This window comes from Lithobates pipiens, unplaced genomic scaffold (genome assembly GCF_037356315.1).
Source record: "Lithobates pipiens isolate NorthernLeopardFrog02 unplaced genomic scaffold, aLitPip1_a1.2 Scaffold_19, whole genome shotgun sequence".
Taxonomy (NCBI): domain Eukaryota; kingdom Metazoa; phylum Chordata; class Amphibia; order Anura; family Ranidae; genus Lithobates; species Lithobates pipiens.
The window spans coordinates 43,604,446-43,630,101 of record NW_027507764.1 but is presented as its reverse complement, the minus strand read 5'-3'; the positions used below and the strand labels follow the sequence as shown (position 1 = coordinate 43,630,101).

Here is a 25,656-nt window from a genome sequence, read left to right as displayed (position 1 = left end):
GTTTTTCAGGTTTCTGCATAGGCTTATTAAACATTACGTAAAAACTTAGATGTTTCCTTCTGTGATTGTAACCGTATTAGTGCACTAGCAGAAAAAATAATTAAGCACTGCCCTTGATACTTTTTTATTTGCCCTAACATCCAAATTTTCAGGGCAAGCTTTTCGGGGGGTAGCCCCTTCTTGAAGCAGTACTCTTGGACCTTGAAGAAGTACCTTGACTATTGCTTGGACCCTGAAGAAGGGGGTACACCCAGTAAGCTTGCCTTGAAAATGTGGATGTTAGTCCAATTAAAAAAATATTAAAAAACAGTACTCGGTTTAGATGTTTCCTATAACATGGAATATGTTCACTTTTTGAGTTCAGTTCCACTTAAATAGCTTTGCTTTCTCTATATGCTATATTGTCAAAAGTATTGGGGCACCTGCCTTTACACGCACATGAATTTTAATGACATCCCAGTATTAGGCCGTAGGGTTCAATATTGAGTTGGCCCACCCTTTGCAGCTATAACAGCTTTAACTCCTCTGGGAAGGCCGTCCACAAGGTTTAGGAGTGCGTCCATGTGAATGTTTGACCATTCTTCTAGAAGCGCGTTTGTGAGGTCAGATACTGGCTCGTAGTCTCCACTCGAATTAATCCCAAAGGTTTTCTATCGGGTTGAGGTCAGGACTCTGTGCAGGCCAGTCAAGTTTCTCCACCCCAAACTCAGTCATCCACACTATATTGCCAAATGTTTTGGGCCACCCCTCCAAATCATTTGATGGAGAGGGGATTATGGTGCGGGGTTGTCTTTCAGGGGTTGGGCTTGGCCCCTTAGTTCCAGAGAAGGGACCTCTTACAGTGTCAGCATACAAAGACATTTTGGACAATTTCATGCTCCCAACTTTGTAGGAAGAGTTTGGGGATGACCCCTTCCCATTCCAACATGAGTGCTCACCAGTGCACAAAGCAAGGTCCATAAAGACATGGATGAACGAGCTTGGGGAGGAGGAACATAACTGGCCTGCACAGAGATCTGAACTTAACCAGATAGAACACCTTTGGGATGAATTAGAGGGGAGACTGTGAGCCAGGCCTTCTCATACAACCTCCTACGGACTTATGCCCTGTACACACGATAGGATTTTCCGACAACAAATGTTGGATGTGAGCTTCTTGTTTCGAAAGTCCGACCGTGTGTATGCTCCAGCGAACATCTGATGTCAGAATTTACGCCAACAAATGTTTTGAGAGCAGGTTGTCAAATTTTCCGACAACAAAACTTGTTGTCGGAAATTCCGAGCGTGTGTACACAAGTCTGACGCACAAAAGTCCACGCATGCTCGGAATCAAGCAGAAGAGCCGCACTGGCTATTGAACTTCATTTTTATAGGCTCGTCGAACGTGTTGTACGTCACTGTGTTCTTGACATTCGAAATTTCCGACAACATTTGTGTGACCGTGTGTCTGCAAGACAAGTTTGAGCCATCATCCTTCAGAAAAAAATTCACGGTTTTGTTGTTGGAAAATCCTATCGTGTGTACAGGGCATTAGACTGAGATGCCATTAAAGCTCATGCGCGTGTAAAGGCAAGCATCCCAATAATTTTGGGAATATAGTGTTTGTTTCAATAAAATCACTTGGGCTGAAAACTCAAATGTTCTTTCACTACAGGTCCACTTTAATCTTCTTGGGATAATGCCAATGATATGGTCCTGGAAGTTGTGGAATGAGCCCACATGTGACCATCTCCAGTGTTAATTTCTGATTTATACAAAGGAGAATATATATATATATATATATATATATATATATATATATATATATATATATATATATATATATATATATATATATATATATATATATATATATGGTATTTATGCATATTGTCTTTCTCTTTGATTCATTTATCAAAACCTAAAAATTAAATTTTAAAAGATTTATTTTTTATTTTTAGTCAAGTAAATATTGTTTTTTAAATATGATTTTTTTCAGTTTCATATCCAGCCACCAGGCAGAACCTGTGGTTGTTTATTATATGATTTCAAGCCTATCCTTAGCTCCTTCTGTTGAAAAAAAAACTCCTACTGTTTATACAGCCCAGTAGCTCAAGATGAATTTAAACACAGAAGCAAAAGATTAAAGGATGAGGGTCCCCCTGCACAACTTTACACAGAAGTAGAAGAGTCACAACAGAGGGTCCCCCTTCCCTACTTTACCTGTTAAAATGGCTTCATAGAAAGTTTTAAAGGGCAAAACATGTTGCAACTTGGAGTTTGCACAAAGATTATTCTGTTTGCTCCAAGCAACTGAACAGAAAGGCGGGGAAGCAAAAGACAGGTGAGTAAATGTGGCTGATCGGCCAGCAGTAAAAATCATCCTGCTATTTTGACCTGCACAAGGAAAATACAGGTTTGCTTTAAATATTTATTTAAAAAAATAAACTGGCCTAAAATGGTTATAACATTAATTCCAACTGGACAGAAAACACATCTGCCATTTGTTTAATCATGCTCAACACTCCGAATTATCCCTCTAGCTGTTCATTAATCCTACTTAGCAAAAAAAGAAAGGAAAAAAAAAAAGAATCTCCAAAAAACCAACCCACAAAAAGAAATTAAAATGAGAACATATGAAGGAAAAGCACAAATGCAGAAAAGTTGACCAATGTGACTGATTAAAAATTAAGTATACCACAAAAACAAAGTAAAATGGGAACATACGGAGGAAAAAAAAGCATAAGTTTACCAATGTGGGGCAGGGCGGTGGGGGTGCAGGGGGTGGAGGGGTGGGGGGCTTGGTGGTAGTGGTGGGTTTTAAAAAAAAAAATGAAGGAACACACAAAAGAAACTAAAAATGACAACACACAAAGGAAAAAAAAATTATTGACCGATGTGGGGGGTGGATTAACACTTCAGGAAATGAAAAAAAAAAACTATAAAATAAAATGAGAAGGAAAAAAACAAAAGCAGAAAAGTTGACCAATGTGGTGGGGTGGATTAAAAATTAAGGAAAAGCAGAAGAGATTCCAATAGCTCTTCCTGTGAGGCTGATACTATTGATGACGTATTTGAGGAGTGGGGGGCTTGGTGGTAGTGGTGGGGTTTAAAAAAAATAAGGAACACACAACAGAAACTAAAGTGACAATATACAAAGGAAAACTAAATATTGACCAATGTGGGGGGTGGATTAAAACTTTGGGAAATGAAATAAAAACAATAAAAAAGAAAAAAAAGAAAAGTTGACCAATGTGGTGGGGTGGATTAAAAATTAAGGAAAAGCAGAAGAGATTCCAATAGCTCTTCCTGTGAGGCTGATACTATTGATGACGTATTTGAGGAGTGGGGGGCTTGGTGGTAGTGGTGGGGTTTAAAAAAAATTAAGGAACACACAACAGAAACTAAAGTGACACTACACAAAGGAAAAAAAATATTGACCTATGTGCAGGGTGGATTATAACTTCAGGAAATGAAATAAAAACAAAAAAAGAAATAAAAGAAAAAAAGAAAAAAGTTGACCAATGTGGTGGGGTGGATTAAAAATGAGGGAAAAGCAGAAGCGATTCCAATAGCTCTTCCTGTGAGGCTGATACTATTGATGACGTATTTGAGGGGTGGGGGGCTTGGTGGTCATCGTGGGGTTTAAAAAAAAATTAAGGAACACACAAAAGAAACTAAAGTGACAACACACAAAGGAAAAAAAAATATTGACCAATGTGGGGGGTGAATTAACACTTCAGGAAATGAAAAAAAAACAATAAAATAAAATGAGAAGGAAAAAAGAAAATCAGAAAAATTGACCAATGTGGTGGGAAGGATTAAAAATGAAGGAAAAGCAGAAGAGATTCCAATAGCTCTTCCTGTGAGATTGATACTATTGATTTTGTATTTGAGGGTTGGGGGGCTTGGTGGTAGTCGTGGGGTTTAAAAAAAATTAGGGAACACACAAAAGAAACTAAAGTGACAATACACAAAGGAAAACAAAATATTGACCAATGTGGGGGGTGGATTAAAACTTTGGGAAATGAAATAAAAACAATAAAAGAAATAAAAGAAAAAAATACAAATTTGACCAATGTGGTGGGGCGGATTAAAAATCAAGGAAAAGCAGAAGAGATTCCAATAGCTCTTCCTGTGAGGTCGATACCATTGATGACGTATTTGAGTGGACTAATCACATTCTTCAGGTGGAGGAATAAGTAAAGCATGAAGCGTAGAATTATACTGGGGAAACACTAAAAAGAACAGGTAAAGACACCTACATGGCCACAAACAGTCAAAGTGCTACCAGTCTGTCATCAAAAAATTGAGTAAGCAGGTTAAAGACAAAAAAGCCCTGAAGTGATGAGGAGTCGCTCCGAAGCTCAGAAGCAGCAATTATCCGACGTAAGTGAAAACAAGAAACTCGTCAAAACTTAAAAGCTGAACAAAACACAGCCTTGGGATCTAACATTCCGGGTCAAGGATTAGTTGGGTGCCACACAGGTCACGGCTGACATGGGAAAAGAGACGGAAAACTTCTGAAGGTAAACTAAGTGCTGGTCTCATCTAATATTACGCCAATGCAAATTCAGAACAATTATCTTTTCTAGGGAAAAAAAATAAGTGACATTTATAGGGCTCCTATATCTAAAACAGTAATTAGCATATTGTAGACGTCTAACCGCTAAATTCTCGTTCGCTTTCAGTCCCTGTAACTCTGCAGCTTTCAATGAAAGACAACCTGGGGATCTTTCTATGTTCTTGTTCAGGAACTACCTGTTAAGTCGTCCAGGTGGATCGAATCTAGGCAGATTCAGCAGGGACCAGCCCAGATTCGATCCATCTATGGGCAGGTTGGTTGTATTGAAGTCGATCCATCAACTGACTTCGGCACAAGCAGACTGTCAGGATTTTTTCATGCAATCACTGCCAGCGGATATAACCCCCAGCAGTGATCATTCAGCAGGGAAGGCCCCCTGTCAGCAGAAAATAGTGATGCGGGAGGGATTCCCCCATCAACATAGACTGTGAACCAAGAAATTTGGTGGTAGAAGGCAAGAAAATTGCATAATCTATGGGCTGCCTTATAGAGTGACAACATCCCTCCTAATTGTGCTCCTATGTTGTCACACACACCCATGGTGGTGTCTAAAAGTGGAAGTGCCGACACAAATGGTGCATTAGCTTTAAACACATTACTATTATTATTATTAGTGGTACTTATATAGCTCCATCAATTTACGTAATGTTTTACATGCAGTATATTATACATTCACATCAGTCCTTGCCCTCGAAAAGTTTACAATCTAAGGTCCCTAACACTCATTCATACTAGGGGCCAATTTAGACAGGAGCCAATTAATCTACCAGCATGTCTTTGGAGTGTGGGAGGAAACTGGAGTGTCCGGAGGAAACCCACGCAGGCACAGGGAGAACATGCAAACTCCAGGCAGATAGTGCCGTGGTTGGGATTTGGACACACGACTCCAGTGCTACTAGGGGGAAGTTTAATAGCTTTTTTCCTTGCATAGGTTTGCTTTAAAGGGAATACAACATAATGCATTTTTTTGTGACTCCACTACAGAATGCAGAGTGTCATCCACATCCTTGTTTTATTACTTAATAAGGTAATTTACCTAGAATAAGAATGAATGTCAGGAGTCCTGATTTCACTGACAGCGTGCTTGATACAGTGACTCAATAAGTAATAAAGCAAAGATTACGATACAGTTAGATGTGTGGCATCACTGGACCAAGAAATCTAAATATGTACAGCTGTGCTCATAAGTTTAAACACCCTGGCAGAATTTATGATTTCTTGTCCATTTTTCAGAGAATATGATAACACAAAAACTTTTCTGTCACTCATGGTTCGTGTTCGGCTGAAGCCATTTATTATCAATCAACTGTGTTTACTCTTTATATCATAATGACAACAGAAACTACCCAAATTACCCTGATCAAAAGTTTACATACCCTGGTGATTTTGGCCTGATAACATGCACACAAGTTGACACAAAGGGGTTTGAATGGCTATTAACCACTTAAGGACCACCTCCTGCACATATATGTTGGCAGAATGGCATGGCTGGGCACAATCACATACCTGTACGTTGCTCTTTAAGTGCCCAGCTGTGGGTCGGGAGTGTGTTGACGGCAGTGTGCTCCCGACCCGGTCCTGAGCTCTGTGACCGTGGCGGCGGGACCAGTGGACCTGATCGCCGCTGGTGTTCAGCGATCAGGTCACAGAGCTGAAGAACGAGGAGAGGTCTGTGTAAACAAACCTCTCCCCGTGCTTCCTACTGAGCCTGTCACTGATCATCTGTTCCCTGTTACGTTAAGTGACGTTAGACGCCAAGCCACGCCCCCCTACAGTTAAAAAAAAAAAACCACACACACACACACACACACACACACACACACACACACACACACACACACACACACACACACACACACACACACACACACACACACACACACACACAATCTGTGCATTTAAATACCACTGATTGCTGTATAAATGACAATGGTCCCAAAAATGGGTCAAAAATGTCCGATGTGTCCACCATAATGTCGCAGTCACAATAAAAAAATAAAAAAACGCTGATCGCTGCCATTACTAGTAAAAAAAAAATATTAATAAAAATGCTATAAAACTATACCCTATTTTGTAGGCGCTATAACTTTTGCGCAAACCAATCAATAATCGCTAATTGCGATTTTTTTTACTAAAAATATGTAGAAGAATACGTATCGGCCTAAACTGAGGAAAAAAAAATGTTTTATATATTTTTTGGGGATATTTATTATAGCAAAAAGTAAAAAAATATTGAATTTTTTTCAAAATTGTCGCTCTATTTTTGTTTATAGCGCAAAAAATAAAAACCGCAGAGGTGATCAAATACCACCAAAAGAAAGCTCTATTTGTGGGGGAAAAAAAGGACGCCACATCGCACGACTGCGCAATTGTCAGTTAAAGCGACGCAGTGCCGAATCGCAAAAAGGGGCCTGGTCCTTTGGCTGCAAATTGGTCCAGGGCTTAAGTGGTTAAAGGTAGCCATCCTCACCTGTGATCTGTTTGCTTGTAATTAGTGTGTGTGTATAAAAGGTCAATGAGTTTCGGGACTCCTGACAGACCCTTGCATCTTTCATCTAGTGCTGCACTGACGTTTCTGGATTCTGAGTCATGGGGAAAGCAAAAGAATTGTCAAAGGATCTGTGGGAAAAGGTAGTTGAATGGTATAAAACAGCAAAGGGATATAAAAAGATATCCAAGAAATTGAGAATGGCAATCGGCAGTGTTCAAACTCTAATCAAGAAGTGGGAAAGGGGGCGTTCTGTTGAAACCAAACCACGGTCAGGTAGACCAACTAAGATTTCAACCACAACTGCAAGGAAAATTGTTCGGGATGCAAAGAAAAACCCACAAATAACTTCAGGTGTAATACGGGACTCTCTGAAAACATGGGGTGTGGCTGTTTCCAAGATGCACAATAAGGAGGCACTTGAAGAAAGATGAGCTGCATGGTGAGTCACCATAAGAAAGCCATTACTACGCAAATGCCACAAAGTATCCCACCTACAATACACCAAACAGCACAGAGACAAGCCTCAAACCTTCTGGCACAAAGTCATTTGGAGTGATGAGACCAAAATTTAGCTTTTTGGCCACAACCATAAACACTACATTTGGAGAGGAGTCAACAAGGCCCATGATAAAAAGGTCCACCATTCCTACTGTGAAACATGGAGGTGGATCGCTGATGTTTTGGGGATGTGTGAGCTACAAAGGCACAGGAAATTTGGTCAAAATTATTGGCAAGATGAATGCAGTATGTTATCAAAAAATACTGGAGGAACATTTGCATTCATCAGCCAGGAAGCTGCGCATGGGACGTACTTGGACATTCCAACATGACAATGATCCAAAACACAAAGCCAAGTAGACCCGTCACTGGCTACAGCAGAATAAAGCGAAGGTTCTGGAGTGGCCATCTCAGTCTCCTGACCTCAATATCATTGAGTCACTCTGGAGAGTTCTCAAACGTGCCATTCATGTAAGACAGCCCAAGAATTTACAGGAACTGGAGGGTTTTTGCCAAGAGGAATGGACAACTTTACCAACTGAGAAGATAAAGAGCCTCATCCACAAATACCACAAAAGTCTTCAAGCTGTCATTGATGGTAAAAGGGGGCAATACACGGTATTAAGAACTGGGATATTTAAACTTTTGATCAGGGTCATTTGGGTCGTTTCTGTTGCCAATATGATTTAAAAAGAGTAAACACCATATATGGTGGCAGTGTCCTAGGGTGCGACGTTACTGGATTAGAGTGTATAACTTTGTGCTTACCCTCACCCAGGTGAACTTGATTAAATCTCCGGTACAGGCGTTGTTGGGAGCAAACATAGAAAAGGCATCAAAATCTCAAAAGCGTCTTATAAGGTTTATATTCATAGCAGCCAAAATTATCATAGCAAAGGCATGGAAACGGGCGGTGGTGCCATTCGATCAGCTCAAATACAAGCTCTCATGGATGACCAATGAACGAATGACAGCATCCTTAAATGACGAAATGCAACAGTTTGAAAAAATATGGAATACATGGATTCAGTATCTATTGGAGGGTTCACGGGCTGTGTTACTGTAGTTGGTCGGGGGGGGGGGGGGGGGGGTAGAGGTCGGGGTACGAGGGTCTCCTTCTTTCTTTCTGTTCTGAAAGATCTCACTTTCTACTCTATCCTTTCTACTGTATCTTAATGGGTACAATTATACTCATTAAAACCTGAAATGGAGCTGACAGGCTAATAGGGGTCAATTTATAGGAATATAAATTTGACATGTTGGTATAGAAGCTGACCCCACTAGAGAATCACGGATGTGATAGCAACAATGTCAATATCATATAGATAGATGTCAATATGGCACCATATCTTGGAAAGTTTGTATTAGCGCTCAAATATGATGTTACGCATATGATTGCGAAAATGTTTTAACATGTTATACTTTTGTAAACTATGGAAATTGGGGAAAAACTGCAATAAAAACTACTGAAACAAAAAAAAGAGTAAACACAGTTGACTGATAATAAATGGCTTCAGCCAAACACTAACCATGAGTTAGACTCCATACACACTATTCGATTTTCTGCAGATTTTTGTCTTCATATTTACCAAAACCATATAATATGAGGTCAAACCTTAAGAGTTTCAATTTGTATGCAATCAGGCAGGCCCTTGCACCGCATGTTTTTGGTAAATCTGAAGACAAAAATTTGCAGAAAATCTAATAGTGTGTATGGGGACTGAAAGAAAAGTTTTTTGTGTTATCATTCATATTCTCTGAAAAATGGCCAAGAAATTATAAATTCTGCCAGGGTATGTAAACTTATGAGCACAACTGTATATCATAGAGACTTAAAGCTTCTCAACGTGGACACTCAATGCAGCAGCGCTACTGAGGGACCCCAGAAGAGGAACGATCGGGGCCACTCTGTGCAAAACGAACTGCACAGCGGAGATAAATATGAAATGTTCGCTTTTTGTTTTTTTTGTTTTTTAAACGAGTGTTTTCAACCACTTTAAGATAAGAGAAATATCTACTTACATGTGAATTCAATCTTGCAGTACAGTACTGAACACTGACCACCCTCCCATCCATTTCTTGGTTTGCACTCCATTGCTTGCTACAAAGCTGAGGACCCATGGAGTATGGTAGGGTTATAGGGAAGGTGCTCAATGGGTGTGCTCTTTAAAGCTCTGCCAGCGTCCAATCACCTGAAGGTAGATACTTATAACCCATAGTGTTTGAATAAGCTACATGTGCCGTGTACTTTACTCCAGAATATAGAATTTACAGGTAAGTCATAATTCCTACAGTACGTGTAGAACTTCATGGCACAACAGAGCACTGTGGAACTATATAACTGATTGTATGTGCGTTACGGTTATGTTTTTTTTTATTATATTCCTCCTCCTTCGCCCTCACCTCCTTTTTTTCTGTATCCCCCTCCCTCCCTCATTAAAATATCCATAAACACCATTTTTAAATGTGAAATATAAGCAGCAGAGGTGGCAATCTATTGAGAACAGCTGTTACTTTTTCCCGAGTAAGTAAAAAAACATCTTTGGATGAAGGTAACATGGTAGTCAGCATGGTGATGGAATTTCAATAAAGTGGTGCACTCAAAGGCCTTGTACACTTTCAAATGTGTTTGTTGTTTTTACTAGGTACTAGTGAAGCTATATTACCCTGTGCTGTTTGTTTGCCTTACCTTGTAATGATGGACCCATATGTTGTAAAATTGTATAGCTTCATGGTTGATTGATTCCCCTATGTTTATGTATTGTTACAGCTAGCCGGTTCCTATTCGGCAAAGGGACAAGACAAGTTCCTGTTCCGGGTCACAAGTCATTGCCACTTGTTCGGTTTTGCATCACAAATATGGAAGAGCTAGTCTAATAGAAAAAGAAAAACTTGTAGCTGACTCAGTGTGTCTGTGAATTCTCTGCCTGCTTGTGTTTGTGTCAGATCTAATTACTGTGTAGCTTTTACCTATACCAGCGTGAGACTTGAAACCTGGGGATTGTGGGATATATAGTCTATAGTTCACAGGAAAATGCAGTTCTAACATTACAGACAGAGGTAATGCATTAACCTGTGCAGTGCCATGTGGCATGCAGCATGTTGAAAAGCAAAACATACTTCTAGCACAGGAACGTGAAGATCTACTCTACTATACGCTGTAGGTGTGTACAGGGCAACAAATGGCACAATAAAGCTACATGATCAATGCATATCTTGTGCATGTAAAAAAACACAACGGCAAACATTAAAGTTTATAATAACTTTGAAGGAAACCTGCAGCGGCAGCCCGTCCATAAGTGGTGCATGGCCGCCACCCCTCCATTCATGCGTCCGGTCCTCTAATCTACATACAGAGCGCCGGATGGATGGATTCCAATGGAGGGTTTTTGTTTTTTTGGATTAGAGCCAGAGGCTTTTATAGGCTTTAAAAAAAGGGTGGTCTCAGGGTGCAGAGCACTGCACTCCGAACCCCCCATAAGTTGTGTGACAATAGCTAATGAATATTCGCCATTTTCACACTGAATCTCCTCCCTGCCAATCTGGAAGCGGGCTCGTTTCCCGAATGGTAAAAACGTCAGGCAATTTTATTGGACGCCTAGGAGGAGACGGAGGGAGGAGGAGTATAGAGGAGAGCACGGCTGGAGGAGAAGACCGACCCACCCACCAGAGTGGATGGCTCACTCGCAGCAGGTCAGCCTCCCGGCACTACCCGGCTCAGACAGGGGAGGGAGGAGAGATCAGAGTGTCACCCCTGGCAGGTAAGGTGGCCGTCCGTCGTCTCAGAGGTGGGGGGGGGATGTGGGTTGCAACAACGGCCTTGTCTCCCGCGGGATGGTGTTGGTTTGCCCCCCGAATTATCAAGCACCAGCCACCACTGGAAACCTGTACTATGGAAGTTGCACCAAAACAGAGGATAAAGGACTGGTCAGCAGTATCTTTTCCCCATTACTGACTTGTCCTGTTGTATGTCTCTCTGTGTGGAGGTGGCCAATGTGGTACAGGTAGGGCTTTACTTCTTAATGTCAGATCTGCTCTCCTAAAAAACGACTGATCTAAAGACGTGTCGCAAAATATTCAAAGATCAGAAGGGGAGGTGGTAGAAGCACATATTCACAGTATAAATGAACCACAAACAAGGAGAATCTTGCACTGCAGAACCACAGATACAGCTTCCTCTCCAGCAAGGAGAACAGCGAGCCATAGTGACATCAAAAAATCTAACTACAAATCTTGGGAGATAGTCAGAGGCAGCATTGCCTTAGATTAGGGGTATTAAGCTTAATTGCAATGCAGGCCAATGCAATGTATGTGTTAGATTACATAAATGTATCTACTCTTTAACATATTAAATAATTGCCTCTGCATTTGATTATTACTGATTTTAGGAATAACGTAAGACTTAAAGCTGAGTTCCACCCGTTTTTTAGCTTATTAAAAGTCAGAAGCTACAAAAAGTGTGGCTGCTGATTTTTAATAAACAGACACTTACCTGTCCCACGGTCCAGCGATGCGGGCCCCCGGAGCCTCGATCCTCTCCGCGGCACCGTCATAGCAACTGCGGGCTCCCGGCCATGGCAGCTTACGGCTGGGCACGCACTGCGCATGCGCAAGTCGCGCTGTGCTTTGCTATTGGCCAGGCAATCTTCTGGGACCTGTGACGTGTCCCAGAAGATTTCTAGCAGGGATGGGCCACCTAGGAGAGTTGAGGAGTCCCTTAGGCGGCCAAAAAAAGGAGGAAGTGGGACAGGAAGTCCCACTAAAAAGAAGGTACCCCCCCCCACCTCTCCCTACCACCCCCTCAAAAAAATGACATCAAATGTGGCATGTAAGGGGGCGAGGAGTGTTTACAGTGGAAGTTCCACTTTTGAGTGGAACTCTGCTTTAACCTGTGAAGGGCAGGTGCAGACCGGCATGGAGCCCACTTGTACTCCTGTAGCAGATGATGGAAGTCTGAAAAGGAAGGTCGCACACCACTGGTATCATCCACAAGAAACTTTATTGGAGACTGCTGAGACAGAACATGGTTCTGCCATTATGTTCTGTTTGAGCAGTCTCTAATAAAGTTTCTTGAGGATGATACCAGCTATGTGCGACCCTCCTTATAAGCAGATATCCAGAGCACCCCCCCCCCCTACATCAGAAGTCAAGAGTCCTTCAACCTCCCTTACATCACAGTGCGCACCCTTACCTTGTTCTGTTGCCAGGAAAAAGGTGGGAGGGAGCTGGGAAGCAGAAAGTGCAAGGTCTGGGTGAGGACCAGAGGAGAGCTGGAGTCTACTGAATGCTGAGACCAGGGGAACCAGAGACGAGGGACTGCTGCGGCTGCACATGGAGGCGCAGGATCTGTAGGAGGAGTTCTATCCTCCTTTCTGCTGCTGAGTGCTGATATGGGGGTGGAGCAGAGACAAGCCTCTCTGCAGGTGAATGGGGAAGTGCAGGATCTGGTGGAGGAGCTCTGTCCTCCTCTCTGCTGCCAACTTCTGAGATGAGGAGAGGATGCAGCTGAAGGAGAGGTGCAAGGGCCATGTGAAATGGCCTGGTGGGCTGGATTCAGCCTGCAGGCCTCATGTTTGACACTGTCATGCACCTGGTTATTGAGCCCGATATGCAGAGGGAGGCCTCCCTTACAGTCCTGACTCGCAGCCCCTGGTAGAGCTGACAGGAGACATAGTAGTGCAGGACAGCACGAGTGCCTGGCAGGTTCAACAGCTGGCATGCAGGTCTGATGCTCTGGACGTAGCTGGGACAGCAGCAACAGCAGGTGGAATGCAGCAGACTGGAAGCTGAAAGGCAGGCACTCACAGGATTCGGATGGATGGTCCCAAGGACTGAGACACAGGAAGGTCAGGCAGGCCGGGTCATACACTGGAAAGCATTACTGGAACAGGTGCAAAAGGCAGACAGAAGGTCACTAGGCAAGCCGGGTCGGTAACAGACTGGTGCAGATAAGCCAAAGGATCAGGTAGGAGAGAAGTCGTGGACAAGCTGGGGTCAGATGCAGGCGGATGGCAAGGATAGTCACAAGGCAAGCGGATAGTCACAGGAACAGATCAGGAACACAGGCAACACTTAGGGAACGCTGTAGATCTGGCAGCAAGATTCCTTTTTAAATATCGGGTTTAAATAGCGCTTCTGGCGCCAATGGCCATGCGCCCGCACGCACGGAACTGTTACTCTCAGCAAGCGTTTCCTGACAGACACATTGCTTTAGATGATGTTGCAATGCAGTTATACCCCCGTGAAGCTCGAGGTACAGGCAACCTAAGCACACAAAGTGCACTGATGTTTTTCAGGAGTAGTCATAGAAAAATTATAAAAAAAATTTAGGGTACTGCTTTAGCGCAATTAACATTTCTAGATGTTCCCTACAACACAGCAAGTCTTCTTTTTTTGAGTTGGGGTCAATTCTAGAGCATTTTCCTGTAAGTCAAAAAAATAGGTTTTTGCTGAGAATTAAAAAAGCACAAGACTCTCTCAGCCTGGAATACGTTAACGGCCTTAACATTTTTTATCAATATAGAATTTCTTAAAGGTTTAACAAGCTCATAATAAAGCAGTGACCTCATGGCTCCACTCTTATTCTTTATCAGTTTTATCACGCTCGCACCATTAAAGAGTTAATTAGAACACACATCCCTGTTAACAACCTAAAACAACATCATGAAAAGACAAACTTACCTTTAATAATTGACTCAGCTGCATATAAATCTCGCTTGTAGGTCACCTAGCGAATAAATTCAAGCCGTTAATTACAGCACAGGAAGGGATTATATGCCAATAAAGCAAATGCCCAGAGCAGCAGTCTCCATTGGCAGCAATACCAATAATTCATTCAGTCTGCCATATATGCAAGTACCAGTGCCACAGCGCATCAGAAGCAGGCAATCTAGATCAGTGTTTCTCAACCTTTTTTAACCACCTCAATACCGTACACTTTTACCTCCTTCCTGCTCAGGCCAATTTTCAGCTTTCAGCGCTGTCGCACTTTGAATGACAATTGCGCGGTCATGCAACACATTTTTTTTTAGACAGATAGAGCTTTCTTTTGGTGGTATTTATTTACCACTGGGTTTTTCATTTTTTGCTAAACAAGCAAAAAAAGACAAAAAATTTTGAAGGAAAAAAAAAACTCTCTTCATTTCTGTTATAAAATTTTACAAATAAGTATTTTTTCTTCTTCACTTATGTGCACTGATGGGCACTGATGTGGCGGCACCGATGGCCACTAATAAACATGCACTGATAAGACGGTACTGATATGCTACACCGATGGACACCTGATGGGGCTGCACTGATCATCAGGGTACTAATGATCAGTGCCCCGATTATCAGTTTAAATGTTCCCTGGCACAGGATAGCTGGTTATTGGCTTTCCTTTCCTCAGCGCCATCACTGTCTGAGGAATGGAAAGCCAATAACTGGCTATCCTGTGTCAGGGCACATGAAAACTGATAATCAGAGCACTGATCATCAGTGACCTGATGATCAGTGCAGCCCAGGGCCAGATTAATAGCATCATGTGCTTGGTGCTGAGGATTTTGGTGGACCTGTTACTGGGCACCCTTCTGCTTTCCAGGAGCCCATGCTGGCATGCGCCAAAACTTAAAAGGGCACAGCCACACAGGCATAACACTAGGGAAGCCTGGCATTTGATTTGCCAAGTTTCTGTAAGAGCCGTGCATCGGCGTGCACTCTGAGCTGAGCATGTGGAATGCAGGGCCCGTCAGGGGAGATCTCTTCCCATTGGCCCATTGCTTTCCATGGGCAGTCTGTCCTTTTTGGGTGGCTGGGCCTATATTAAAGTAGGGGCCTGGAGCTGCAGCTCCAATAGCCCCTACGTTAATCCAGCCCTGGTACAGCCCCATCAGTGCCAATCAGTGTCCATTAGTGCAGCATATCAGTACCCATCAGTGCAGCCTCATCAGCGCAGTGAAGAAGAAAAATTACTTATTTGTAACATTTTATAACAGAAATTAAGAAAACATAAATTTCTTCAAAATTGTTCAGATTTTTTTTTAATTTGCTTAGCAAAAAATAAAAAACCCAGTGGTAAATAAACACTACCAAAAGAAAGCTCTATCTGTCTAAAAAAAATGGTAACAATGTTCTATCCCAGGGATAATGCAATTAGCGGACCTCCAGCTGTTGCAGAACTACAAGTCCCATGAGGCCTAGCAAGACTTTGATGGCCACAAGCATGGCACCTAGAGGAATGATGGGACTTGTAGTTTTGCAACAGCTGGAGGTCCGCTAATTGCATATCCCTGTTCTATCAGGTTGCAGGCCAGTTAAGTTCCTCCACCCCAAACTCGCTCATCCATGTCTTTATGAATCTTTTTGTGCACTGGCGCGCAGTCATGTTGGAACAGGAAGGGGCCATCCCCAAACTGTCACAAAATCGGGAGCATGAAATTGTCCAAAAATGTCTTGGTATGCTGACGCTTTAAGAGTTCCCATCACTGGAACTAAGGGGCCAACCCCAACCCTTGAAAAACAACCCCACACCCTAATCCACCCTCCACCAAATGATTTGGAGGGGTGGCCCAATACTTTTGGCAATATAGTGTGGATAAGCCTGGGGTGGAAAAACTTGACTGGACTCCACAGAAACCTGACCTCAACCCATTAGAACACCTTTGGGATGAAGGCCTTCTTGTCCACATCAGTGCCTGACCTCACAAATGCACTTCTGGAAGAATGCTCAAACATTCCCATAGACACACTCCTATACCTTGTGGGCGGCCTTCCCAGAAGAGTTTAAGCTGTTATAGCTGCAAAGGGCGGAGCCAACTCAATATTGAACCCTACAGACTAAGACTGGGAGGCCATTAAAGTTCATGTGCATGTAAAGGCAGGCGTCCCAATACTTCTGGCAATATAGTGTATGTCAGATGCAGTGTTTGATGAGCCCTGGCATTTGTTGCTTAAACCTTTAATTGCCCTCAAAGCAGAACTTGCCCATGTCCACCCCCTCGAGTGCCGCTATTATGACAATTGCTTTTGCTTAGCCTTCGGATCCTGGAAGAGCCTGTTGACACAACTGCGCATGCAACTGCGCAGGTGATTTTCCGCGGACATACAAAGACAGGGAAGGTTTCGTTCTTCCCTGATAGCAGTCTATGGGCATGTATGGGAAACCCCACATGTGCGCAGATGGACGCAGAAACTGGACTTGAGCCCTGTGGCACACATGCAGGGGGAGGGGGAAGTCTCGCCTTGGCAAGAAATGCAGGACGGCTGCTTGGCACCACAAATACGGTACTTTACAAACAACAATTGTCCATTTGTAAAAGAGGGAGGGGGTAGGGGGCAGGGTGGCACAACATCATCATTAAGGACTTTAAGCGGGGGGGGGCATGTAGAATGCAAACACATTTTGCTTTGGTTAGCACTTACTAATATATATATATATATATATATATATATATATTTATTAGCAGTTTTGCAGCATTCTGTACATATCCCGCTTGCAATAAAGGATTTATGCAACAAATGCCGGTACGGTGCCATCATCAATTTTTGCATGGAAAGTAAACTGTACAAGACCCAGCCTATAGGAAACAGACAGACCTACCAGACCGAATGCAGCCTCGCCTTATCTTTACTTCTCCGCGGTGGTCGCTTGTACACCGTTTCCCACAAAGTGTGTAACTGTTTAAATCTTACACCAAAACAAATCAGCTGCCCAATTAGTGTTTGCAGACTTTGTACAAACTGAGCTTAGTGTGGTGCTCCAGGCAGCAAGGGCTGCCCGCTGGCTGAACGGCCGCGTGTTTGCAGTAGTTAAGTGTAACTCAAACATTTGATGTGAGGTCACCTCCACTAACGTTATATTTACCTTCCACAGATCGGGGGGTCCTTCCACTAACTTTGCTCTGACTTTACTGTATTCCAGGGCCAAATGTAAGCATTCTGTGCCAAAATCCAGGTCGTAGTCAGTGCACTGTTGGCAGAAAACAAAAACACAAATGTCTTAAACAGCTGAAAAATATCCTATGGGATGCTCAGTTACCATAAAGAGAAACTGTAATTTTGCCCATTCAGAGCCCATGATAAATGTTTTTTTTTTTTTTTTTTGCTAGCCCACCTTCAAAGCCACCTCTCCTCACCTTTACCTTTGCTTGGGCCCAAGTGGCAAATCGGCAGGCGCAAACACTGTCACGTAATGAGGAAAATGACTTTAACCATGTCCATACTGGGCCAATTCTGGCATTCCTCTACTACATGTAAAAATCATCATTTTATTTGCTAGAAAAATACTCAGAAGCCCCAAACATTTTATATATATATATATATATATTATTTATTTTTATTTTTTAATTTTTTTAGCAGAGACCCTAGGGAATAAAATGGTGGTCATTGCAATTTTTCACGTCACACAGTATTCACTGTATTTGCGCAGCAATTTTTCCAACACAATTTTTTGGGGCAAAAAAAAACATAAAACACTTTCATGAATTTAAAGGATAACTAAATCTTTGTTTTTTTGTTTCTTTTAACAAACAAAGGTGTCATACATACCTCCTCTGCAGTTGGTTTTGCACAGAGTGGCCCCAAACCTCCTCTTCTGGGGTCCCTCAGCGGAGCTCCTGGCTCCTCCTCTTCTCGAGTGCCCCCGTCAGAGAAGCGCTCTCTTCGGGACACCCATGCGGGCAGGCTCCCATGTCCTGCTGCTGCGTCTATTGACGCAGACAGCAGGACTCAGCCCTGCCCCCCCCCCTCCCCCGTGTCATTGGATTTGATTGAAAGCAGTGGGAGCCAATGGCTGCACTGCTATCAATCTATTCAATCAGGACCTGAGACCAACCGGCTGGAGTTGGTGTGTTCATTCTCCTCTCTGGAAAGACCAGCTCAGGTGAATGTATTCAGGTGAAAAACCACAAGGGTTTACAACCCCCTTTAAAAAAAAAAAAAAAACACAATAGTTACCCCCATTTTTTTTTGTATAATGTGAAAGGTATCTATTTACTCGGCATAAAATCATCTAACACCAGAGCTGCACACTTCTGGATAAAACGAGTATCACAATTTTTTTGCTTAGAATAAAGATCACGATTGCCTCATGATTCTCTCACTATTTTGAAGTATACAGTGTATACTTTTAGCACTGATCACTGTATTAGCTACTTAACAACCATGCCATAGCCGAATGATGGCTACAGCGTGGCTCAATAACTCTGTAAGGGTGTACATTGACATCCTCTCAGAAATTTGCTCCTGTGCGCCCCCTGGGGCGTGCAGTCGGAACCATCCCTGACCACCAGGCGCATCACGCGAAAAAAATGTCCGCTGACAGCGGCCGTTTACCACGTGATCGCCCCCTCAAGCAATCACTTGGAAACGAACAGGTGTGATGTCCGGGTTCTTCTCTCCCCTCTCTGCACAGATCGGGGAGAGATCAGATGCTGCAGCAGCGCAGTGGGCTGGATGTGTAGTGCCCACAGCACTGATTTGTGCTCACTCCAGCCATTCAGCCAGCCATCCATCTTTCCATCCATACTCAGCCAGCCATCCATGCATCCATCCATGCTAAGCCAGACATCCATACTCAGCCAGCCATCCATGCATAGCCAGCTATCCATACTCAGCCAGCCATACATACTCAGCCAGCAATCCATGCATCCATCCATACTCAGCAGTGCTCATCCATGCTCAGCCATCCATTCACACTCAGCAATACTCATCCATCCATGCTCAGCCATCTATCCATACTCAGAAATACTCATCCATCCATCCTCTGCCATCCCATCCACCCCCATCGATACTCAGCCATCCCATCCGTACCCAGCCATCCCATCTGTACTCATCCATACGCATTCATGCTCAGTCATCCCATCCATACTGAGCCATCCTCATTCATGTCACATCCATGCCACCAGAGTGCCACACAAAAGAGTAGTAGGTAGTCAAATTATATTTGAAACGTATGCCCCTAAAATGCCTGATGGTGCTCCCTGCATGTTAGGCCTCTCTATGTGGCCAAGCTGTGTGAAAGTTTCCCACGTGTGGTAGTGTCGTACTATAGGAGAAACTATTTTGGGGTGTAATTTTTGGTATGTAAATGCTATGTGTTAGAAATATTGTATAAATGGACAACTTGGTGTAAAAAAAAAAAAAAAAAATGTGTTTTCATTTTCTAAATTTTATAAAAGAAACTAAGAAAAATCCATTTTTTTTTTTTACAGCATTTTCGGTCTTTTTTCTATATACTGCAAAAAATTAAAAACCCAGTGGTGATTAAATACCACCAAAAGAAAGCTCTATTGTGTGAAAAAAAAAGGACAAAAATTTCAGATGGGTACAGTGTTGCATGACTAATTCTCATTCAAAATGTGAGCACTGAAAGCTGGAAATTGGTCGGGTTAGGAAGGGGGTTTAAGTGCCCAGTGGTCAAGTGGTTAGTGTCACTGGTTCCCAAAAAAGTGTCAAAATTGTCAGTAAGGTGTCAAGTTGTCTGCCGCAATATCGCAGTCCCCCTAAAAAAAAAAAATTGATCGCCGCCATTACTAGTAAAAAAAAAAAAAAATTGTATAAATAAAATATCCATAAATTTATTCCATAGTTTGTAAACACTATAACTTTTGTGCAAACCAATCAATATACGCTTATTGGGATTTTTTTTTTTTTTTTTTACTAAAAATATGTAGCAGAATACATATTGATCTAAACCGATGAAGAAATTAGATTTTTTACATTTTTCTTTTTTTTACTGGATGTGTTTTATAGCAGAAAGTAAAAAATATATATTAATAATTATATTATTTATAATATATATATATATGTATATATATATATATATATATATATATATATATATATATATATATATATACACACACACACACACACACACACACACACACACACACACACACACACACACATATATATATTCAAGATTGTTGTCGTTTTTTTTGTTTATAGTGCAAAAAAAAAAACGCAGAGGTGATTAAATACCACCAAAAGAAAGTTCTATTTGTGGGGGAAATTATATACCATATTTATTATTAATATTTTATTATTTAAAGATTTAGGGGGAAAAAAAACAACGTACATTTTAAAAAAAGAACTTTGAAGCAAAATAAGGGTCAGTGCTCTACAATGCAGCCTCATTATTGCCCATCTGCAGCCTGATCAATACCCATCTGCAGCCTCACAATTGCCCATCTGCAGCCTCACCTAAGATTACTGCTGCCTCGGAGAGGACAGGGAGGGGACGAGACAAGCGCCATCAGATTACGCACAGCGAGACTCTCCTGCTTACTCAGCTGCCTCTTTAATACAAGTCCTGCCTCCTAGACTGGCTACTATGATAGACAGAACAGTGGTCCAATGGCAGCCCAGGAGACGGGACTTCATATTACAGAGGCCGCTGAGTAAACAGGAGATTCTTGTTGTATGTAATCTGACGGCGCTCGTCCCGCCCCCCTCCCCTCCTAGGAAGCCCAAATACTATTTGCACCCGATTTTCAGGGTGAAAAGGTGCGTGTTATACACCAATAAATACAGTACATTTTATTTGGGTACAGCGTTGCATAATCGCGCAATTGTCAGTTAAAGTAACGCAGTGCCGTATTTCAAAAAATAGCCTGGTCATGGAAGGGGTGGGGGGGGGGGGTCTTCCAAAGGTCAAGTGGTTATGCAACCCACAGTGCCCAATCAGATTTCAGCTTTGATTGGTTTATAAAGAAAGCCACATCTATGATTTATTGCCGGGGGGTGCTGCACTGGTCAGACCGCTCTCTCTGCCTTAGTAGGGAAGCCTGTATAAGCCACGGATGTATTTTTAACTTTTTTTTTCAGCCAGGATGTGAAGTGGGAAAGGCAGAGCGCTCCCTTCCTCCAGGCTACGGAGCCACAAATTTACTCAAATGCTTTCAATTTTCCTTATTTACGAGCAAAGAAAATTGCAGCAATTTCTGAAGATTGCTATCCCTTTGGCAGCTTTGTAGCTGGGTGTTTATGGAAAGCATTACTGTCAGGGTTATGAAATATAAAAAAGGTATGAAAATGGGATGTAACCCCAGTGAAAAAAAAAATAGATCATTATCAAGTAATGATATACGACGTATCTATTTGTATAAAATATGAAAAAAAAAATGAAAAGGCTGCACTCCCGCATTGTTCTTCGTATCCAACAAACTTTATTGCTCAGCAAGTAGATTCACTAATCCAGAGTATTGCAAATACTCCCCACCGGACTGTTTCTTCTACTCCTTCAATGTGTATCTCTCAAATACATATAATTAGTCATGAAGGTTCTGTCCTGATCCTTTATACAGCAGCCATACACATTTTTTTTTTCAAGCATTGCTTGTGATTAGGTGAGGCTGTGTACGGTTATCCGACAAGGTACACTTCCTAACCAATGTAAGATCTTAGCCCTTGTACACACAGTAGGAAATTCTGACGGAAAATGTCCGATCGGACCGTGTTGTGGGATAATCCGACCGTGTGTGGGCTCCATCGGACTTTTTCCGTCGGAATGTCCAACCAACAAAGTTTGAGAGCTGGATATAACATTTTCCAACAACACGATCCGATCGGACTTTGTCCAATCGTTTGTAGAGAATTCCGATCGGACAAAGTGCGACGCATGCTCAGATCAAATTACGAGACCAGAAGCTATTGGCTACTAGCCGCAATGTAGTCCCGTCGCAACGAACAAACGTCATCACGTTCTGAACGATCGGATTTTCCGACAACTTTGCCCTACCGTGTGTATGTAACACCAGTTTCGGACAAAATCCGTCGGAAAAAATCCGACGGATTTTGCTGTCGGAATATCCGACCCTGTGTACAAGGGCTATAGCTTTATCTTTTTGCAAACTTTTCTTTTTTTTTCAGTTTTGGATAGAGTACGGAACGTTTAGAACCTCTGCCAAAACTTTTTTTTTTGCTTCATTCGTTTTTATTGGAAAGATATTTTTATATATAATACAAACAACAGGTAGAAAAATGGTACCCAAATGGGCAAGCTGAACATAAATTGTCTAGAAGAACCAAATCTGTACATGTGTACTCATACATTGTATTTTCGGAGACTGGTCATAAAAATTTGAGGAACAAAACACTGTAGACAACCGTGTCCTCATCGAAATTTTGATCGACTGAGGTATTAGAAAAGTAAACAATAAAAAGATAAATAAATGCAACAATAAGGCCGCGTACACACGCGGGGACTGTTCGCTGAAACTGTCCGCTGAAACCAAGTTTCAGCGGACAGTCCGCTCGTGTGTGGGCTTTCAGCGGACAGTTTCAGCGAACAGTCCGCTGAACAAGGTTTTTCGGAAATTCCGAAAAACTGTCCGCTGAAACCTTGTTTCAGCGGACAGTCCCCGCGTGTGTAGGCTTGTTCGTCAAACAAAGTTGCGCGCATGCTCAGAAAGGATTTTCACGCCGAAAGTTATAATGCAGTGTATAGGACGTCATATTTTTCGTCCCGTCGTACGTGCCGTTCACGTCATCGCGCACGGTTTCAGCAAACTGTTCGTCCGTCGTGTGTGGCCATGTCTGTCCATGCTAATTTTGAGCGGACTGTTTGCCGAAACTGTTTGACGGACAAAGTTGGGCGAACAGTCCCCGCGTGTGTACGCGGCCTAAAACAACAATAACCAAATTAAGTGGGGTGGGGGAGAAAATAAGGACAATGGGGAGATGTTGTTGGTGCCTAGATGTGGTCTATCTAGGTGTGGTAGACAAACTTCAGGAAAGTGAAAACCATATCATACATTAATGGTTTATAGCCCATTGATTCCACAGACTCCAATGATGGTCAAAGAGACGCTTGTTCCCATGTCTGTGGGCCAGTAGGCTTTCAAATGCGTAGTTTTGTTTCACAATATCAATCACTTCAGACATGTTGGGTGCTAGGTTGGACCTCCATCTTCTGGTTATTAGTATCTTGGCGGCTAGTAGAATGTGGGTAACTATTCCTTTGCTCTCAGGTGGAAAGAGTTCTATGCCTATGTTAAGATTTGCTAAAGCTGGAAAGGGTGAGGTAATGATCCCCGTAATCTCAGAGATCGTGCGAAATACTTTGTTCTAAAAGCTAATTAAGGGTCTGCACAACCAGAAGATATGCTTAAAGCTGGCCCACCATACCACATTCTCTCCAGCATGGTGGAGATTGTGTAGGGGTGTATTTAGAGAGTCTGTAGGGGGTGAGGTACCATCTCAAAGTTATCTTTTGGGACATCTCCCAGTGATTAGTACACTTATGCCGCGTACACACGACCGGACTTTGACGGACTTTCGGCGGAGTTCCGACGGACTTTCCGAATGAACGGACTTGGCCACACACAATCACACCAAAGTCCGATGGATTCGAACGTGATAATGTACGACTGGACTAGAATAAGGAAGTTCATTGCCAGTAGCCAATAGCTGCCCTAGCGTCGGTTTTTGTCCGTCGGACTAGCATACACACAAACGGATTTCTCGGTCCGGCGGAGTTCTGGTGGGAAAATGTAAAACATGTTCTATTTCTAAAGTCCGCCGGATTTTTGGCAAGCAAAGGTCCGATGGAGCCCACACAAGATCGAATTGTCCGATGGACTCTTTCCGTCGGACCTTTGCTGTCAAAAAGTCCGGTCGTGTGTATGTGGCATTAGAGGCTTGGTATATAGCGAAACGATATACTGCCAAACTTTTATTGGTGTCTGCGTCCCCAATGGTAAGATTTTCCCTCTCTATATTTACTGAAGACCATTGTCATCTTGAAATAAAGTGAGGGTAAATTAGAGTTATCCTCAGAACAAAAAGGTAAGAGAAGACCTTCCAATTAGAACAACAGCTACAGGGACCTCTATCTGAGGTCTGGGGGATTACATTTTTGGGTTTGGGTTAACCACCTCAATACCGGGCACTTTCACCCCCCCCCCCCTCTTTCCTACCGAGGCCAGTTTTCCCCTTTCAGTGCTGTCACCAGTGGCAGCCTGTCCATACAGGGGCGCTACTCCCCTAATCCATGCATGAATTCCAATGGGGTTTTTTTGTTTTTTTGCAAAGCACGTGATTAGAGCCAGAGGCTTCAAAAGGGGTGCTCTGCATCCCGAGCCCAACCAACCCACTTGTGTGACATTAGCGAATTATCTTCCCGATTCTCCTCCCAGGCCAATCATGAAGTCCTGAGACCTGATTGGCTGAGAAGAGAAGCGACCATATTGCCCACCGAGGAGGAGGAGACGTAGGGGAAGCCGCCGTGGAGGAGACACAAGGAAGGATCCGAGATAGATAGGGTAAGTGCCGGTGCTGGCGTGCAGACTGACGGACGGATGGATGAGCAAGCGAGCGACGGGGGGAGGAGGGGTTCCAAAAATGGAGCACCAGCCACCACTGACTGTCACACTTTGAAAGATAATTACTCAATCATGCAACACTGTACCCATGAAACTTGTATCATCTTTTGAGTCAGATAGAGCTTTCTTATGGTGGCATTTAATCACCACTGTTTTGTTATTTTTTATTATTTATATTTATATATATATATATATATATATATACACACATACATACACACATACATACACACACATATACATATATATACATATACAAAATATACTGAAAATTCAGGGGAAATGTTTTTTCTTTGTTTTTAAAAAAGAAAGTTTTAGAGTCTACAAACTACAATATAAATATTTGAACATTGGTGAATCCTGATACCCATTTTTTGAGGCTTTAAAATGTCAGGAAAGTACAAATACCCTTACTGGAAAGAAGACATAACATACAGCTATTTAGCAAGAGGCATGGAGAATTTTTTGAAGTTGTCATTTTTTTGTAACTTTTTTGGAAAATTAAGAAATGAAATAAAATATGTTTATCACAATTGTCACTGACTAGTGACTGTATTTAAAAAAAATTTAAAATCTCGATTTTTATTTTTTGATTTTTATTTTTTTACATACTGTGGCCAGAGCAGTACAGTGTTACCATAGTAACACTGTTATTCTGGGGAGGCGATTAGGATTTTTTTCTTTTTATACACTATGGCAGGTTATAGCAGTGATGATCACTGTTATAAGCGGACATTTCTATGGATGGCTTCCAATCATTGCTTGTGTGTACTATTGTGATAGCTGTGATTGGCCCCGTC

At 42.4% G+C, this 25,656-nt stretch overlaps 1 protein-coding gene across 3 annotated transcripts in view; it reads right to left on the bottom strand.

The window, feature by feature from the left end:
- The window catches only part of CRPPA (CDP-L-ribitol pyrophosphorylase A), a 337,629-nt gene that overhangs the window by 234,406 nt on the left and 77,567 nt on the right, over positions 1 to 25,656 (bottom strand). For all 3 annotated transcript variants that reach the window (XM_077490700.1, XM_077490701.1, XM_077490699.1), the window contains 2 exons: positions 17,395 to 17,499; positions 14,235 to 14,280 (listed from right to left, as the gene is read on the bottom strand). In XM_077490700.1, the coding sequence (XP_077346826.1) occupies positions 14,235 to 14,280; positions 17,395 to 17,499 (151 nt within the window). The remainder of the gene's footprint in view (positions 1 to 14,234; positions 14,281 to 17,394; positions 17,500 to 25,656) is intronic.